The following is an 18,656-nucleotide window of genomic DNA, read 5'->3' as shown; positions in this document are numbered from 1 at the left end:
GTTTAAAGACTGTAGTTTTAAAAGAATATAATATCACTTTATATTTGAAAATTTAAGTAACATTTAATAACTTGACCGAGTTCTTGGGATTTTTTATTTTTTCTCTTTAAAAGTGGAGCCAGCCATGTTTAAAGGTTCATGCCTTTAATCCCAGCATGAGGACGACAGAGAGGCTGGTGGGGCTTTGTGAGTTTAAAGCCTACCTGGTCTACATAGTGAGCTCCAGATCCCCTCAACTCCCAGAGAAAGTACACCCAGGGGCTGCTCACAATGTCAGTGCTTAGGGAGCAGAGGCGGGGACGGATAGCTCTAGGCTGGCCAGCGTTCAGAGAGAGACACTGATGGGTCCAGCCAGGCGTGGGTAGCTCAGGCCTGCGGTCTTACCTGCACTTGCCTAGCATGCAGCAGACACTACTCCATCCCCCTCTAGGCCCTTAGGCCCTGATCTAAAATGTGTTCCGAAATGATAAGAGACACAAGCACAGAGAGAAGACTAGTCAGCCCCACCCCTCGATAGCCTATAAACCTGGCACACTGGCATTAAGCTAGGCTGCCTCAGAGGCGGCTGTGATCTGCTCGCCCAAGCACAATGAGTGGAGGCCTAGGGAATGACTATGATTAAATATGAAATCACAAACTGAGGAAACAGAGCCTAGAAATTGCCTGGTTTGAGAGTCCCGGAGGCCAGACTTCAGTTCCCACCTGTCTCTGACTCACCGCGACCTACCTTCTCCCCACGCCTCAGTCACACTCTCCACCCCCTCACCCCTGTAAAACAGAGCTAACCATCTGGTTCCTACTGCAGTAACTGAAGCTGTGAGAACAGAGCAGGTAATAAAGCAGAGAGGCTAATAAACCTCCCACAAAGAGCGAGGGGAGAAGGAGGGGCCAAGCCCAAAGGCAGACGCTGGGGGAATCTGACCTACTGACATCTACTGAGGGCCATGGATGTCCTGTGGGTGTAGCTCAGCGACAGAGCATGGGCTTCACCTGCTCGAGGTTTTGGACTTAATCTACAGGATGAAAATGAGAAGTTAACTAGGTTAACTAGGAAGTTCGGGGGGGGGGAGCACTGACTACGTAAACGCGGGGCTTGCTGCCTGCCAGCCAGCCTGGCCCTGGGTTGAGTGAGAGACGCTGGCTGTCTTAAGGGAAGAAGGGGTAGACGGAGCAAGGTAGAGAATGATGGAGCAAGACGCCCTCGCATAGGCCTCACCACACACACGTGCTTTATTAAAAGAAAACAATGCAATGCATCCCGGCCCTCGGGAGGCAGAGGCAGGTGGATCTCTCTGAGCTCCAGACCAGCAAGGGCTATAGAGTGACACCTGTGCAGATTCCTGGCCTCTACCTCAGACTTACTGAGTCAGAATTCCTAAACCTGGAGCCAGACATCTTCCAGGGCTCCCCAGAGACTCTAATGTGGCAGATGTCTGAAGCTCATTAAAAGGTTTATCTGGGAAGACAATTACCAGGTCAGGCAACGAGCACTGGCACAGAGAGGGGGGGAAAGCTGAACTCTCTGGAGTCCACCTCTGTCCAGGAAAAGCAAATAATAATGCTAACTGCCTATCAATAAGCAATTCTTTCCAACTGGCTATGGGTTTTGCCTGATTACAAAATTAATTCCTGGCAGCCTGCCGTGTTCTACCAATACAGCCTGTGGCGATGACGACTTTCATCCCCCATCTTCTCTCAAGGCTGCTTACCTTCCTCTGCCCTTCCCACACACGCTACAAAAAAACTAGTGACCAGGGAGCCCAGGGGCAGCAGCTGAGTCTAGACTGGGGATGGAAGGAACAAGACTGTCTCAGTACAGAACCAGAGCTCTGACACCCACACAGCAGCTCACTCACCCAGGGTGAACTGAGAGAAGGCAAGATTAGGCTTGCCCGGTTCCTGTACAATACCACAGCAAGAATATGAATACACGGGCTGGAGGAATCCGTGGCCATCACAGCTCTCTCTGTCACACAGAAAAGGACCAATCCTAAGGAAGCCTGAATGGCATCGTCACCCTCAACAGGCCCTTTGCCTCTTCCTCAGGCACGATGCTGGTCCCAACCGCGTCCACTGGCTAGCGCAGAGAGGCCTGTGGGTTACAGCACACCTAGACTTGTGTCTCACCAGCAGCACCAACAAGAAAGGGATGAATTTCTCACTTCGTGAATGGAGCTGAGCCGCACGGTGCCTTCCCAAGATGGCCATCCCTTAGCATCGGCCAAGGGCTTGGCTGCAGCACACACGTCTGTGACAGAAGACGGTGAAGCTCAAGGCACTTCTGTGAAGTGGTTCGGTGCCTGTGTAAAGTCTGCACCCAGCCGTGTGTTCCAAATCATCTCCAGGTCGTTTCCCTGACACTCAATGCTCTGCCTGTTTAGGCATAATGACAGGGAAAGAAGTCTGTTCAGTAAGCCTCCGTTTGATCTATGGATGTGGGACCTATGGATAAAACAGATCTGGGCCTTCATTCAGCAGGATGACCCTGTACACAGACTCCCAGGTCCATGCTTCATTCATTACCACGTAGCAGTTTCCACGGTGGCTCTAGTGACGGCTTCAGTTTGTGTTTTCGGGAACACCGTCTCATTCTCAGGAATGCAAATATTTCCCCCACAGTTTCATGATTTTTACCTTTTTCTCTTCGTGGCAAGTCCCCCTCCCGCCTCCTTGAGACGGCAGTGCTCCAACGGCGAGCACAGGACTTAGTTTGCTGAGGGCAGACAGCAAAGGCATGGCTTCAGGACTCAGGAGCATGGCGGCTGTCCCTCTGCCCTTCATCCCCTGGGCCTCTAGGGTAAAACACCACTTGAATTCTTGGTGAGAGCAAATCAAAGGATTGGTCTAATTAGGTCTGTGTAGGGCACTACCTATGACCATTGAGAGGACATCCTTGGGGCCAGGGACGCTGTAGGCTGCAACGCCATTTCTACCAGTTGCCAGCTGTATGATGCTGGGTGAATTACTTACTCTGTGAGTCTTAGTTTGTGTGACTGTAGCCTGTCCAGTTGATTTGTGTGGCCGTTCAGATTACATCCATCCGCCGCTTAGAGCACGATGTGGCAGCGTGCACCCATGGCGCAGCACTCGGAGGGTATAAATAGGAAGAACAAGAGTTCCAGCCAATCTTAAGAAGAATCCAGCCACCGCATTCACCTTTAACCTTAGCACGCACGCAGGAAGCATAGGCAGGTGGATGCCTTTGTGTCTGAAGCCAGCCAGTGATATATTACACACAGACACAGACACAGACAAACATGCACACACAGACACACACACACAAAACTTCACATCTTACTCAAATATCATCCATTTTCCCGTGTTCCTGATAATACCCTTTTTGGTTGCTAGACTCACTGCATCGAAGCTTTTGGAATTTGAAACATGGAGACTGTTACATACATTTGGGGCTCCATCGCCCTACTGCAGCCTCCCTGAGCTGGTCTTACCTATGGCATCCATAGATACCCATCTATTCTCTGCTCAGTTCCCCTGTGCCCGCAGGGTAGAGCCCAGCTTCTTATCACAATTTATTCTCGGCCTAGCATTAGAAGTAACCCTAGGAAACCTGTACAATTGTTCCCAGCCAGAGATTTGATCTTACAAAGAGCGGGATTTACTTTCACGTGTTCATGCTCTCCAGGGTGCTCTGGCCTGATGTCACCCTCCTGCCCCCCACCCCACCCCACCCCAGCTGATGTTCCTTCTCGCTTTCTTTTCAGAGGTGCTCGGGAGAACTGTTTAGAAGAGTCACCAGTCTTAAAAAAGGACCTGTGCCAAGATCCCCTGCACATGCCTCTCATAACTTGGCAGAAATATAGCTGAGACTTGTAACCACAAACCAGAATGTATACTAATCTCTAGGGCTTCAGGAAAGCTGCTCCCTCTCTGATCTGACTGTAAGATTAGATTTAGCTGGGGTCCACATGTTCTAGGAAAGCCCCAACAAAGACTGAGGGTGCTGTCTGCAAACTCCAGACTGTGGTTACCGAAGGGATTAAAGTGGTTTACAAAAATGTGTGCTGACCTTGACTGGATCTTTCTTTTGCTCGTCTGTTCTTACAGGATCTCCATTCTAGCACCCCAGTGCAGGTGAAGGATGGAGACGTCCAGTGGGTCCTGGTGGGCTGGCGATGAGCTCAGTAGCAGAGTGCTGTCTAGCACAGTTGACACCCTGTGCTGGATTCCAAGGGGAGGGACAAAAGAAAGGATGGGAGAGGGGTACAGGATCTATGAGTATCAATTAACCCATCTACAAGAAAAAAGGCAATGTACGAGGACTGCTCTAAACTGAGCTACAGGCCCACACTTTACTATTAGCTACTCTTAATGTTTTTCCACAAATTCAATTTGATGATTTAGAGGGTTCTAAAATAAACAAAAAACCCTTCCCCAATCCACAAACAAAACAGCAGCCTCAATCCATTCAGTGTCTACAGGGTTAAGCTAGGAAAATATCAGGTGGCACATCTGAGGAGAGGATACTCAGGCCCTATCTGACGTAGCTGACTGTCTAAGCCCTGAATCTGCCTGTAATAGTTACCTGCACGTTTAAAATGGGACAGCTCCTTCCTTCTGCAAATGTTTGCTTTCTGCATTGTGGGCTAGGCTAGGTGTGAGGAATCATCATCAAAGGTGTTCTAAGGCCTTTTACTGCACAAGATTCACACCCTGCTAAACACCATTACCTTCCACTGAGCTACTGTGCTGTAAATGACATGTTGGCGTCAGAAGGCGAGGACTCAGGAAACTCATATATCCTCCAGACTGCCCGTGTCAGCATTGGCAAGTCAACAGTGGTAGGGTTAGGAGTGTATATGTGATAAGGCTGGCTGTATGTGCATGCTTAAAAATGGGCAGGTAGCGGGTAATTGCCCCTTAAGAGACCCTCCTCTTCAAGAACACTGTCTTTTATTACCTACAAATATAATCACGGACATACCAAATACAATTGAGACTAACAGAGAAGTAGCAACTTACAAGGTTGCCTACCAACTGGGAGATCGTGGGTGCGGCGGGCAATTCGTCTACGTAGGAGACATCTGCAGCTGTAGAAATGCACGAGGCAATATAAGGACACGTCTCAAAGCACTCGGCTGGGATATTTCAACACATGCTGGGAATAAGGCAACTACCAAGTCAACTAAGTTCCTGGAGGGAAATGAACTCTGTGATTTTTAGTGAGAGTGGGGCGCCCTCTGCTGGAAACAAGTGATTCTCCCTGATGGCTATATAGACAGGACAGCTTAAGCCCTCGGAAGGATAAAACTGAAGCAAAGGTGTGGCAATGAATTTAATCTCCGGTACTGTACACCCGCCCGCGCACATGCACACACACAAACACTCACTGTTGAACACCCAGTCATCACAAACTGTGAAGTTGCCCAAGAAAATGTGAGTAGGCAGCATCAGCAAAGTTTCTAAGATTCTCTCCCAAATGACACACTCAGACACACTATGTATCTTCACAAGTATTTCTCTGGAGAGAATGGGAACACCCTACAGACAATTCCAGGGGAACTTAGAGACACGCAGTTTATAAACAAGAAAGAGGTACCACGAGCTCCTGAGTGGTACTTGGTGTCTTCTTAGTGGTTGAGTGAACACGCTTCAGGTCACTTCTCTCACAGTGGGATTAACCTTTGCTCTCATGCCTGGGACAGCTAGCAGCAGCTGCAAAGGGGCTGTCTGCAGCCTGTAACAAGACAAGGAAGTGAGGTCTCCCTGGACTCGGCTCCAGAGGAAAGCTAAGTGTGTCTGACAAGCAAGCCAAGCCAGCTCCAGGCTGAGCCTTGAGAAGGGAAGATGGCTTAGCATCTGCACACATTTTACCCCAAAGGTCCTGCTCACCACAGATCCTCGCCTGAAGAGGAAAGCAGGCCCGAGCCCTGGGGTGAAGTGGAGTCTGCCTACTCAGACCTTCTTTTCCTAATTCATAAATCCACAGACGATAACATTTTTGTTTTTTTCTAGAGATGTGTTAAGTGGAAAGAATGAACCTTATAGAGAGAAGTAGGCTCCATTACTGTGCATTAGTGTCGCATTTGTTAACTGCTTTTTACAGAAAAAAAGGACCCCAGAGGACAGAGAAGACAGGACAGGTAAGGCCTAGCGAAGGGAGAGGCCCAAATATGAACCTGAGGCTAGGGGTGCAGTTGGAAAAGGACATTAGCACTCGCCTTCACTAGCTGTGGTCTTCAATGTGATGCCTACCCAGCCGTTATCAAGGGCAGTGGCGTTGAACTCTAGGCTCACCCTAGGAAAACCATCTAGAGCTTTCTAAATGGCAATACCTGTGCTCGCCCAGTCACTAACTCCTTACCGCTGAGGGAGATGTGCAGCTCTGGCTATGAACGGCTGCTTTATTGGTTATGATTTCTCCGGGGTTGGGCACAACGCTTCTAAAACAGTCAGTGAATAAACCGAGAGGCCCCACTCGTATTTGGCAATGCAGCCGACTGCGAGCTAAACGACTGAGTGGAGGTCAAGGGAGCAAGTTGCTCCACTGTTTCTGCAAATCAGAGCCCTTCTCACCGCAGGGGCAGTCTGGACCCGGTGAGACAGGCCCCTGAGAAGCCCCACACTGAGGAAATCTGCCCGTCCCCTTCAACGGGCTCTGAAGGCCCATCAAAAAGCTGCCTAGTTTATGCTTCTTACCTGCATGTAAGAAATTACAGAAGTCCAGGAAGTATAAACAAAACAAAAGTCAACAAGGGTCCCCACTTACCTTGATTTTAAAGATAATTCAAGACGCACTTAAATTTCAAGACAAAAAAAAAAACACTCTGAAATGAAATGTTCACTTACAACACCCAAATTGCTCATTTGAACACACACTGCTCCGTTTACAAGGCTCCCACAGGAAATGGTCACTTGTCCTTGCCTCTCCAGCACCAGGCCCTGACGTCCCTTCTCTGAGTTTTCCATCCCGTTGCTCGGATGGGTCGGTTTGAACTTGTTTGAATCTCAGATCTGGGTGGAATCCCACAGCCGGGAGGTCCAGGGCAGCTTCCAGCTTAAATATTATTTGCTACTTAATATTTGACCTGAATGTGTGAATGCAAACCCAGGCTGCAGGTTTGAACACCTTCCACAGGACAGGGGACAGGAAGGACCTAATGGCCCCTCACACCTACAAGAAAGGTTTCTAAGCCAGGCTCGTTCCAAAGGTGATCTGTGCCAAGTCTGGCCCTCCAAAATCAGGAAATATAAAAATATAAATATTTCATGAAGGGCCTTGTGGCTCTTTTTAGACACAACCCTGGGGAATGTGCTCTCATTACAAAGTCTGGAGTTCAGAATAGCACGCACGCGCGCATACACACGCGCACACACACTAATAGGCTTACTTAAAAGCTGCCCTTTGAGCTCTCAAGACTTGTAATTTGTTATATTTTCTGTTCTAAGAATTCAGACCAAGATGCTAGGCGTGGTGACTCACGCTGATGATCACAACGCTGGCGGGTGGAGGCAGAATGCTGTGAATCCTAGGCTGGCCTCCGCTATGTACTGAGCTCCAGGCCAGCCTGGGCTATAGAAGGAAACCCTGTCTCGAAAAATAAACATTAAAAGTCTGTGCCAAACTGAAAGCAAGAGCTGCCTGTTAGTGAAAAGGTTTCTTTTACTTTTCTTAGTCGTCAATAAACATGCATGGGATAAAAACGCGGGGGCCCTTAGCTCTGGACTACAACAGCATTGAGCTTACACTGCCAATCAACACTGAGGCAGGTTTACAAGGGCTCTGCTTCAGGTTGCCTGACCCTAATAAAGGGCAGAAAAGGAAGTCATCAGAGAGGTCTGAAGTGGAGAGCAGTTCTTGGACATGGTTCTAAAGATAAGGAAGCAGACGGACAGGGGAAAAGCAGTGTCCTACACAACACAGAATGATGACTGCAGTGGCCTGTTCCCACCTGGCGTTAAATTAATAAAAGCATCTCAAATAACATAGAAGAAATAAGTCAAATTAAGTCTCAGGACACACGGGGTCATGTGTGAAGAGAAATTAAAAGTAGTGACACGGAACCACGTGACAAGATTGAATGTGAAGAGCAACAAGAAAATGGCATTAAAAACTCGCTAGGCAATAATAAAATAATAAAGAATAAAAAGAAATCTAACACCTCCCCAAAGGGGGAAATTATCCAAATGTTAGCTGTAACTGGATTGAGGTTTTTATGAAAACTAGACCGGAGTACTCCAGATACGCACACGGTGAGATAAGCTGGGCCTTCGACACATTGTCTTTCCAGCACAGTGCTCAGAAATACATTCCTTCTGTGCTTTGCTTCTCCTGAGAGGAGCAAACCTAACTTTCACTGTGACTCCAGAAGGCTTCTTCCCCAAAGTTTCTCAGTCCTCTGACCTGGAGCGTCATATCTACGAACTGGGGCAGCGGCAGAGGGACGCAGCAGCTGCTCTCATTCCAATTCCCAAGGAAGATTAGGAGCCGAATGCAAAAGAAAAAGGTCACCTGCCTTTTAAAGAGAGATGGCTCAGTGGCTAAGAGCACTGACTGCTCTTCCAGAGGTCCTGAGTTCAAATCCCAGCAACCACATGGTAGCTTGCAACTGTCTATAGTGAGATCTGATGCCCTCTTCTGGTGTGTCTGAAGACAGCTACAGTGTACTTATAGATAATAAGTAAATAAATCTAAAAAAAGAAAGAAAAAAGTCACCTTAAGGAAAGGGAAGCCGAGTCTAGAGCTGTGGCACATGCCTTAGAAAAGGGGGGGTGGAACCTGGGATGGTGGAGCACGCCTTTAATCCCAGCACTTGGGAGGCAGAGGCAGGTGGGTCTCTGAGCTCGAGGCCAGCCTGGTCTAGAGTGAGTTCTAGGGCAACCAGGCTGCACAGAGAAGCCTGTCTCAAAAGAACTACACTGTCGAATGTATTAATGTTTTCTCTCACAAGAACACAGTCAGTATGCAATGAATATGGACGTGTGAAATAAAGCACAAGGACCAGGAAGAGGAAAGAACTGGACGACACTGGTGTCAGGCAGCACTGCGCTGCTTCTTCATGTCATCTCCACCAAGAACTGCATGGTCACAGAGGCTGGGAAGATTAAAGGAGCATTCTGATTTACGGATACGACAGCAAAGCCCGGAAACCCAGTCAACACCTCACAGAAGCCTTGATCTTCCTGTTACAGACCATTAAAGCTGAGTACACACCCACTTCAGCTATTTACCTGAGGGGCTCTGTGTGGGAGCCCAGCAGACTCACAGTAATTGCCTCCTTTCCTCTTTAAAGAAATAAAACTAAAAGCCGAGATGGCTGGTATTAGCCAGATCATTACAGAAGCACAGTGAGTCTCAGTCACTGGACCCTAGGAGGCACAATACGTTGAGAAGGTTCCCTCTGGTGAAGTGGCTACCTAGTATCTTACAAAAGGACTTCAAAGGTCTTTCCCAGGATGCCAAACTAGAAAAATATGACCTAAGTTTGTGATCAATAATGACCTTGATTTAAAATCACGCCTGCTACCAAGCCTGAATTCAGTAATGAGTAGTACAGGTTGCAATTTTCTGCAATTATCCCAAGCGATTAAAATAACCTGTCTTGGGCTGGAGAGACGGCTCGGTGGTTAAGAGCACTGACTGCTCTTCCAGAGGTCCTGAGTTCAAATCCCGGCAATCACATGGTGGCTCACAACCATCTGTAATGAGATCTAATGCCTTCTTCTGGTGTGTCTGAAGACAGCTACAATGTACTTATAAATAATAAAAAAAGAAATCTTAAAAAAAAAAAACATCTTTTTTTTAATCAAATAATGAAAATGGTTAAGAGTCAGACCTTGAAAATGGATTCCTATTACCTAGACTGGGTCAATACTGGCACTCAGAGTCACGGGGTTTAGGTTCAAATAAGGCCGACTTAGCGCCAGAGGTCAGAGAAGTCTAGATTTGCCAAGTAAACACAGTTATGCCCATTACCTTGTCCTGCTATCAAAGGCCTTTATGAGCCATACGTAGATTACAGATATGGCAACAATCTACAGATAAGTACTTAGTCTAGGTGCTGGGGCAGCGGTACCCATGCAATACAACAGCCTTTGCAGAAGACAGGAGCCGTGGATCAGATACCTTTCTTTTTCCCTTGTGAAGCTAACTCTGTGGGCTGCTAAAAGGTACTTGCCTGAGACATACCACGCGCTCAGCAGAAAACAGAATGGAGAAAACCAGAGTGAGATTTGCAAAGGGATACGAACTGATGTTTCCAAGAAATCTCTGCATCCAGGGGACCTATGTTTGCATATGTGCATGTATATGCGCATGCGTGTGTGTATATGTAGAGGCCTAGGTTGATGTCAGGCACCTCTACTGGGATTTTTACATTTTCCAGGTATGTAAGATAATCAAATCACTCAACTTGATACCACTTGTAGGTGTGTATGTCTGCATATGTTAGGAATGGAACCCAGGTCCTTGCACATGGTAAACACATGCTCTACCACCCAGCCACACCCCCGGATTAGAGCTCTCTACTGAGCTCCATCTTGCACATGGTAAACACATGCTCTACCACCCAGCCACACCCCCGGATTAGAGCTCTCTACTGAGCTCCATCGCCACTTCTTCAGTCACATCACACTCGGTACCAGACACTGAAAATGACACTTCAGGAATCATTCACACAGTAGGGCTGAAATCTATCTTTCCTATCCAGTTGTCACTCTGTCCATCTGGGCCCACCACCTCACCTCTGCTTCATTCATCTCCAAGCAGATTTTTTTTTTCTTTCCTTTTTTTCGGAACTGGGGACCGAACCCAGGGCCTTGCGCTTGCTAGGCAAGCGCTCTACCACTGAGCTAAATCCCCAACCCCGCAGATTTTCTTTTAGAGGAGAACCTCCAAGAGGACTCATTCACATGCATGATTTTCTGTCTTCTTCACTGGGACTGGTTCGCATTAGAAAGTTATTTTCTTTAAAAGGAAAAAATGGAAACTGTGGAAATCAGATCTTCCTCTCTGTACTGCTAGAACCTGTCACCCTTAAGGAATAACATGACCCACAGGGACAAGAACACTGTACAGCAGACCTTGTGACTTCCAAAGCAAGGGCCAGAAATAACACATAGTGCTGAGAAGAAAGGCTAAACCACAGGTGCCACAGAACTCCAAGAACTCCAAGAACTGACAGCTAATTGGCTCTCTGGTCAACCTCATCCTCCTTTCAAGCAGCACTTTCTTCATCAATGAGTGGAGAGGCAACAGCAGTTGTGCAAGCATGAGAAGTCAGACAGCCGTGATGTTACCTACTGCCCACACACGGGACTGGAGAGACTTCACCCTCCATGTTACCTACTGCCCACACACGGGACTGGAGAGACTTCACCCCTCCATGTTACCTACTGCCCACACACGGGACTGGAGAGACTTCACCCCTCCATGTTACCTACTGCCCACACACGGGACTGGAGAGACTTCACCCCTCCATGTTACCTACTGCCCACACACGGGACTGGAGAGACTTCACCCCTCCATGTTACCTACTGCCCACACACGGGACCGGAGAGACTTCACCCCTGCACCTTCATCTGTTTCCACGTCTGTGAAGTAGGTCTTCCTCACAATACTTGTGAGGATCAAATGAGACACGGGAATGGCTTACGGGCTGTGCCATGCTGTAAGAGGTGACGTTACAGGCAGGCCCACCTGTTGGGGTTGCTCTTGACAATGCCTGTGCAACTAGAGGACACCCTGCAGCAGAACCGAAGTAAAGCATTTTCATTTCACTGGGGCTATCATGTTACAAAAAGGAATTCTTAATTTCCCCAAAATGGCCTCCACTACTTTAAAGTGTGTTGTCACCAAGTCTGTTGATCACTTTTCCTCCAAAGATGCCCTACAGATTAGTCTCTGTACAGATTCTAGAATTCAAGATATAGCATGCTGAAACATTAAAAAAATCTTACAACGCTTCCCAAAAAGCCATATAATTAAGACCAGTTTTAAAGAAAATAAAAGGAAAATCAGAGGCATCATAAATAATATGATTAGGTCACAGTTCTTCAGTGGTCGCCTTTTTCCTGAGCTTCGGGACAGGGTGTTAGTCCTGTGGACGCTTTAGAAGCTGCGTCTTGCTGGCGGGTAAAGGACATCCGGCTGGCAATGAGGCTGAGCTTCTTTTCAGCACTGGCCTTTGCCAAACAGCTTTGGTAGGGAAACCACGCAGCCTAAGGAAGGCTTGGGAGTTCTCGGAAGCCAGGCCAGGGAGTGGAAAAGGCTAGCACACGCCGAGTCGAGGATTCTCAGCTCTTCTCCGCTCTAGTAAAGAACTACTCGGAGGACAAGGAGCAGTGGGGCAGGGTACCTCCCCAGGAGCTAGGACTGTGCCTCTCTGCAGAAAGCTCACATGCAGAAGAGACACAGGAGCAGGCAGTGCGTGACTTGATTAGACTTTGAGATACACCATGACGAGCTCAGAGCACCGAGAGCAGGCATTCTTGGCAGACGACCATTACGGCATATGACGCCTTGGAGGAAGTCAGCTCAGTGGAGGCCCTGGCTAACACGGGCTGTCCACCGGAGCCACGGGGGTGTGCTAACCTCCACTTTTCTTCCGGCTTGGCTTTGCCTTTCGAGGCTTCAGGATGGTGTAGTTCACATACACCGTGTACTGATCTGACAGGAAGGGGATGTAGAACGCCCGAAGCAACTTGGAAGACCTGGGAGAGAGAAGAAAGGGAAGGGAGACATTACACCATTTTACTGACCACTCTGACAATAATTAAAGGAAACCAAGCACGACATCACGGATAATGTTTTGTGTGAATACAGAAAAGTCTACTATTTGGGTACCAGATCATAATAACAGACCACACACTTTGTTACCCAAGCCCCCCCAAAAAAGTTTCTCCCTAATAAGTCTGCACAGCCTAACATGAGCTATGGGTCTGCAGTTTGCATACGAAGGTGACACAGAGAAGTTACAGGGAATGCAAAGGCTGTAATGACTGAAATCTACTCTTAACACCCAAATAATTTCTGACTCTAGAAATATAGAACAAAGTGTGGAATTATAGGACAATCATATAAATGCCAAGTGCTCCACCAGCTCTGAGTCTTCCTGAGAGGGGAGGAAAACTGTGTCCTGGGTACCTGCGCAACGTCCCAGCAGTGCCTCAGTTGAGCAGTTCGTCTATGCCCAAGTGTGAGAGCACAGAATGTTCCTGAAAATTCTACTCATGACTGACGTGTGAGAACTGGAGAGTGACTTGGTTTTAAATGTGTTTACTCCGTCTGATAAATATATGAGGACAGTGGCACTGACCCCGGCTTCACAGAGGGAGAGCAGAGTTTAAGCCTGCCCAGGTTCACGCAGGGATCAGCAGCCTGTTCAAGGTGGTGGAGTGACTGATAAGAGCCTCATGTAAGAGTCTCATCCAGGTCTGGGTCTAGAGTTTGCAAGCTTTACCATAATGGCTCATCCTGCAGCCTACGGATTTATCCTTTCCTGAAGAGATTGTAACGGCAGCTCCAAAGGCATCAAGAATTACTTCCTGACTGAATTTTTCAGTCTGAAAATCCAAGTTGGCTCAGTTACTGATACTGGAAATGAGAGAGCTAAAGGGTGTCCACGGCCAGTCCTTTTCCAGATTCTAAACCTGTAAATGTCAGGTCGACGTGGCATTTGCACTGGCAGCCTACCTGTGGGCTTGGCAGACTCCTGCAATGCCTGCACACAATGGTATCACACTGGGCAAACACACCTCTTAGAGAGACTTCCCAACTGAGGTGCTGGCAGTGCCCTGTGCTCAACAGAGACACTTCACGTCAGCAGCCAACAGCTCAAGGGCTTGGGTAGAGAAAAGAGGCTTAGAGAAGACTCTGGGGATAAAGCAGGGCTCTTGGGAGCAGAGTAAACAGGAAGAGGATGCACCTGGCTCAGACAAAAGTTAATTTCCTCTTTTTGCTCACAACGCACAGATAAAGTGATGCTCTGAGCAGAAAGTCTAAAGTCAGCACCCATTCCCTCAGGTCAGTGGCCATAATAGAGACGACTCCTGTTCATTAGGTCACACAGGCTCGGCTGGACTCAAGCCCTGGGCTAGCTCAGGGTGTGCAGAGTCAGCTCTGCAGCCGCTTTCAGTCCAGAAGGAACCACTGGAGGCACTTATATCCCCACGGAGCCCCGGTCAGAATCCTTATCTCAATACTCCATCTCTCATGTCCTAAGAGGAAAACCGGCACAGGAGACACTCCACGGCCCTCAAAGACACACATGCACATGCATACACACATGCACACATACACGCATACACACACAGATGAGAATCAGACAGCACATGTCCACTGAAACAGGGAGACTGATGTGCAAGCAAAGTTCACGTTGTGGTCTGCAGGTGGCTGTAAGGCTAGATGAATGGCCTCAAACTCAAGAACTGAGAATTGGGTCAGCACCTGCTGCCGAGCCTGGTGACCTGAGGCTGATCGCCAGAACCCACATGGTAGGAAAAGGGAAGAGATTCCTCAAACTTCCCTTCTGAACTCACAAGCTGTCTTCTGACTTCCTCATGTGCACCCCCCCATAACACACATAGTAAATGTGATTAATAACTAATCGATCAGTAAACAATAAGCTCCTAGCACAAAAAGGAAGCAGCGTTCTTTCTACCCAGTTAGCCCTCACCAGGAAGGACGGCATCATGCAATGTTTGCAGTCAGACCCTGGGCGATTCCCAGTACAATAGAGACTCGCCCTGTGCCCTTCTTTCACTTTCCAAAATGTCGTAAGTGGACGGGCTGAAGGGAAGGATACAACAGAGGAACAGAGATGACAGAGACATTTAAAAATCGCTGACCAGTCTAATTGACTTTTAAACTCTAAATACAAAACAACAAAAAAAAAGTTTGAATTAAGAAACAATGGAGGTTTGTGAACCACCAAAGGTTTCTCAAAAAATACCTAAATGCTCTTTTTATGAAGCAAGAGTGAGGAGAGCCACGAGCGAGGATGAGCTGGACTTCATTAGTGACAGATTTCAAGATGGACACATCGGGCTCATGCACAACAGCAGCTGGCTGTAATTTGGGGTATCCATCTCAGGAGTAATGCATGAATGTGTGTATGTTCCCAACAAGGAGAATACAGAATAAAAATTCAGAATATATGGCCAGGCATGGTGGTACACATCTTTAACTGCAGCACTTGGGAAGCAGAGGCAGAACGAGCCTTCTGAGTTCAAGCCCAGTCCAGCCTACAAGGTCAGTTCCAAGAGTTAATGAAACAAAAACACCCAGAGTGTGTGTGTGTGTGTGTGTGTGTGTGTGTGTGTGTGTGTGTGTGTGTGTGTGTGTTTATCCATAACCAAAAGAATATGGAGAAAATTTCATGTATTCTATTTCTTTTTTTGAAAGTGTATTTTTATGTGTACAAGTGTCTGTCTGCATGTGTGTCTATGTATCCCGCGCATGCCTAGTGCCCAACTACGCCAGAACAAGGCACTGGAACTAGAGTTACGGAGAGTTGTGAAGCAAGATGTGGGTGCAGAGAACAGAGTGCAGGTCCTCTGTATGAACAGCCGGTGCTCTCGGCCATCTCTCCAGCCCCCATTTATTATATTTTCAAATGAATCTTTCATTACCCTCCTATTCCTATTTTTGTAAATAATTTATAAAACAAATAAAAAACATAAAAAGAGACAGGGCCTACTGGACCAAGACCATGAATGCTGATGGCCACTTTCCTGGTGTGCTGACAGGTAACACCACAGAGGCCCCTATATTTCAGAACACTTTTCGGCTGCACACAGAACATACGTCACCAAAAGCACTGACAAGACTGAAATGGAAGGCCCGCTATACATTACTGCTGGGTATAAAAAGCAAGCTGGAACAATAAGAAAGAAAGGAGCCTGGGACAAGATACCTACGACCCACACAGGAGAGTCATCTGAGTATGTGAGCTTCCTACAGTTCAGGACCGCAAAGGAAAAGAATCGAGAAGGGAAACGGGAACGCTTAATGTGATCTGTCAGAATGCAAGCCTGGGCATCAACTCAACAGCCATGTTTGCAAAAACTATGCAGTCTGACTGTGCCTAACACCGGTGTGGAAAGAGGAAACACGCATGCCAGTGAGGGTAAGCCCACAGCCACGTGCACAGGCGATTTGAGCAGAATCGGTCAGAATAGGCAGCAAGCATCATGGGGACTTTGTTACTTTATGATGACTTGTCCGTTTGTTTCCATGCTTCATAAATAATTTGTTTTGTTTTCTGCTTATTATACCAGAAAATTTCAAACATATAAAGTTGGTAAAATATTATTTATAACATTTACAATGAACAGACAAATTTGTCCCAAATTTAGAAATTAATTAATTAATTAATTAATTTAGAAGACAGCATCTCACTGTGCAGCCCTGACTGGTCTGGAACTCATAGAGATCAACCTTCCTCTCACTGGGATTAAAGATGTGCACTACCAGGCGCCATCCTAAAACCTCAAATTCTTAAAAAACTAAACAAGCAAACAATATGACAACTCTATATGAAGATCTGCATGCTTGCCACATAGACACATCATCTTCTCTTTGCGATGGGCTAATGGTCTCACTGAGTTCGCATTTGTATCTGAACATGAATGGCACACAGCTTTATTCCCTCATCTAGATTTCATGGACTGAGGATGTGCTCTCTATGCCTGGTACTACTCTGTGATGAACAGCAGACATGCTGGAAGGACGGATGGGTGGGTGGAGGACATGCAGGTAGACAAAGAAAGTGGGCAAAGGATATTGCAGGAAAGATTCAGCTGAGCTCAACCATACTGAATGCTGTCAGGTAGCAGCATAGATGCAGACATGAAGGGTAGGTAACAGACGAGTCCTTCCCCAATGAGGAATTCCAAGTCCAGGAAGTTGTGGTTCAGGTTAAGCCACTCGTCAAAGACAGACATGAAGTCAATCAAGAGTCACCCCAACTCTGCAGGATTCACCTGGTGTGGGCCACTGAAAAATTAGCACTAAATCCTAAACACAGCATTCAGTGAGGAGACTTTTGTAGGTAAACCTGAGCACACAACTGTAAAAGGAGAAAACACAGGGTCTTGTCAGAGCACAGCATTGAGCATCCTGAGAACACAGGTCTTCTGCAGCCACCACACAGAGCCCCCTGCTGATGGCTTCCAGAAGTAAGACAGAAGCTGCTATCATCATATGCATGCCCTCCTCTCGACTGCGAAGGGACGAGTCTGTGGCTCTCTGACTCGGTTTGATGAACAAGTTGACTGGAGTTCCCCTTGTCTGACAGCAGCTGCTGTTCTGCATTTCTTCCTTCTTTTATCTGCTCTGACATTGAAAGAAGGGAATCCCTGACTATATTAGTTTCTTGGCTCATGCCTTTTTTTTTTTTTTTTTTTTTTTTTTTTGGAGCTGGGGACTGAACCCAGGGCCTTGCCCTTGCTAGGCAAGCGCTCTACCACTGAGCTAAATCCCCAACCCCTATATTAGTTTCTTAACCACTAGTATCTGCAGTAGCTTTAACTGTTAAGGAAGACTTGTTATACTACATTGTTTCCGAAGAAAGGAAAATCAAATACACAAAAGAACAGCTAAGCACTGGAAGACGGAGTCTGCATATGTGTACCCATTCACACGTGTGGAAACATAAATCAGAACAATCACAAACTAAGACAGTGATGCCTATCAAAGTTCATGCCGCAAGGCCCATGACTGTCAGTGTGACACGTGTTGAACATTAGAGTTGCTCAACAAAGGACGGTAGGTTGACTATGATTGCATCTGTAAGGAACAAGATGTAAGATACGTGTCACCATCATAGAAACCCAAACACTCTACCCCAGAAGAGAGTCTCTTAAGCGGTGCAGGAATGGAACAGATATGCATAAAACAGTCATCCACGCGGTATAACTAGCTGACAGCTCAGAATGTGTTCTGATCCAATTACCATCCCATTTATCAGGGTCAGAGAGCATTCTGCTGTAGAGACTTAAATCTGCACTTGCTGACCTGAACAGCAGACTGGCAGCTAGTCACCACCCCACCCCACCCCCACCCCCGATACCACCAGCCAGCACAAGTGGAAATATGGAGTCAATTTGTCAGCTTAGACGGCCTCCTGATACTCAGGTTTCCCTCACATTTCTCCCTGTCCACACCAGTCATCCATCCAACCACTCGGCCCTCACTCAAACCTTAAACCACATTTAGCCTTGTTATTCAGCCCCACTGGGGACTTCCTGGAGCTGTTCCTTGCTTCCTCTTCCCTGTAGTGCACTTTCAGACATTTCCTACACTGCTCAGTGCAGAACTGGCCCTTCAAAGTACCTTCAGATCTAAAGACAATCTGGGTTTTCTTCATGATTCAGTCATACTCACCTACTATCCTTTACTGAGCAATGCTAATATTCACTAGGCTGGTTTTGGGCAAGCATAAGGGCACTTTACTACCCTTTAACAGGACATGGGTGAGGACACTGCTTTATGGTCAGTAAGCAGTGCAGAGACGAGTCACACTCCTGTTTCCCACGCATGGACACAGGAGCACAGTTAACACGCTGTGCTCGCTGGAGGGCCCGCCCTAGGGAGAGGACACAATGCCGCATCTCTAGCTTTTAGAACTCTCCTATGGAAAACACTCGAGATTCTGCAAACGGAAGAAATGCCGGCCTCTCGAATCAGATGATCTAGT

At 47.3% G+C, this 18,656-nt stretch overlaps 1 protein-coding gene across 1 annotated transcript in view; it reads right to left on the bottom strand.

The window, feature by feature from the left end:
* Positions 1-11,712: 11,712 nt before the first annotated feature.
* The window catches only part of Alg9 (ALG9 alpha-1,2-mannosyltransferase), a 60,544-nt gene continuing 53,600 nt past the window's right edge, over positions 11,713-18,656 (bottom strand). Inside the window, exon 15 of the mRNA XM_032909677.1 lies at positions 11,713-12,669. Coding sequence (XP_032765568.1) covers positions 12,546-12,669 — 124 coding nt within the window. The 3' untranslated portion in view covers positions 11,713-12,545. The remainder of the gene's footprint in view (positions 12,670-18,656) is intronic.

The sequence above is a fragment of the Rattus rattus genome, chromosome 8 (assembly GCF_011064425.1).
Source record: "Rattus rattus isolate New Zealand chromosome 8, Rrattus_CSIRO_v1, whole genome shotgun sequence".
Lineage (NCBI taxonomy): Eukaryota > Metazoa > Chordata > Mammalia > Rodentia > Muridae > Rattus > Rattus rattus.
This window is presented reverse-complemented; position numbering and strand designations above follow the sequence as displayed.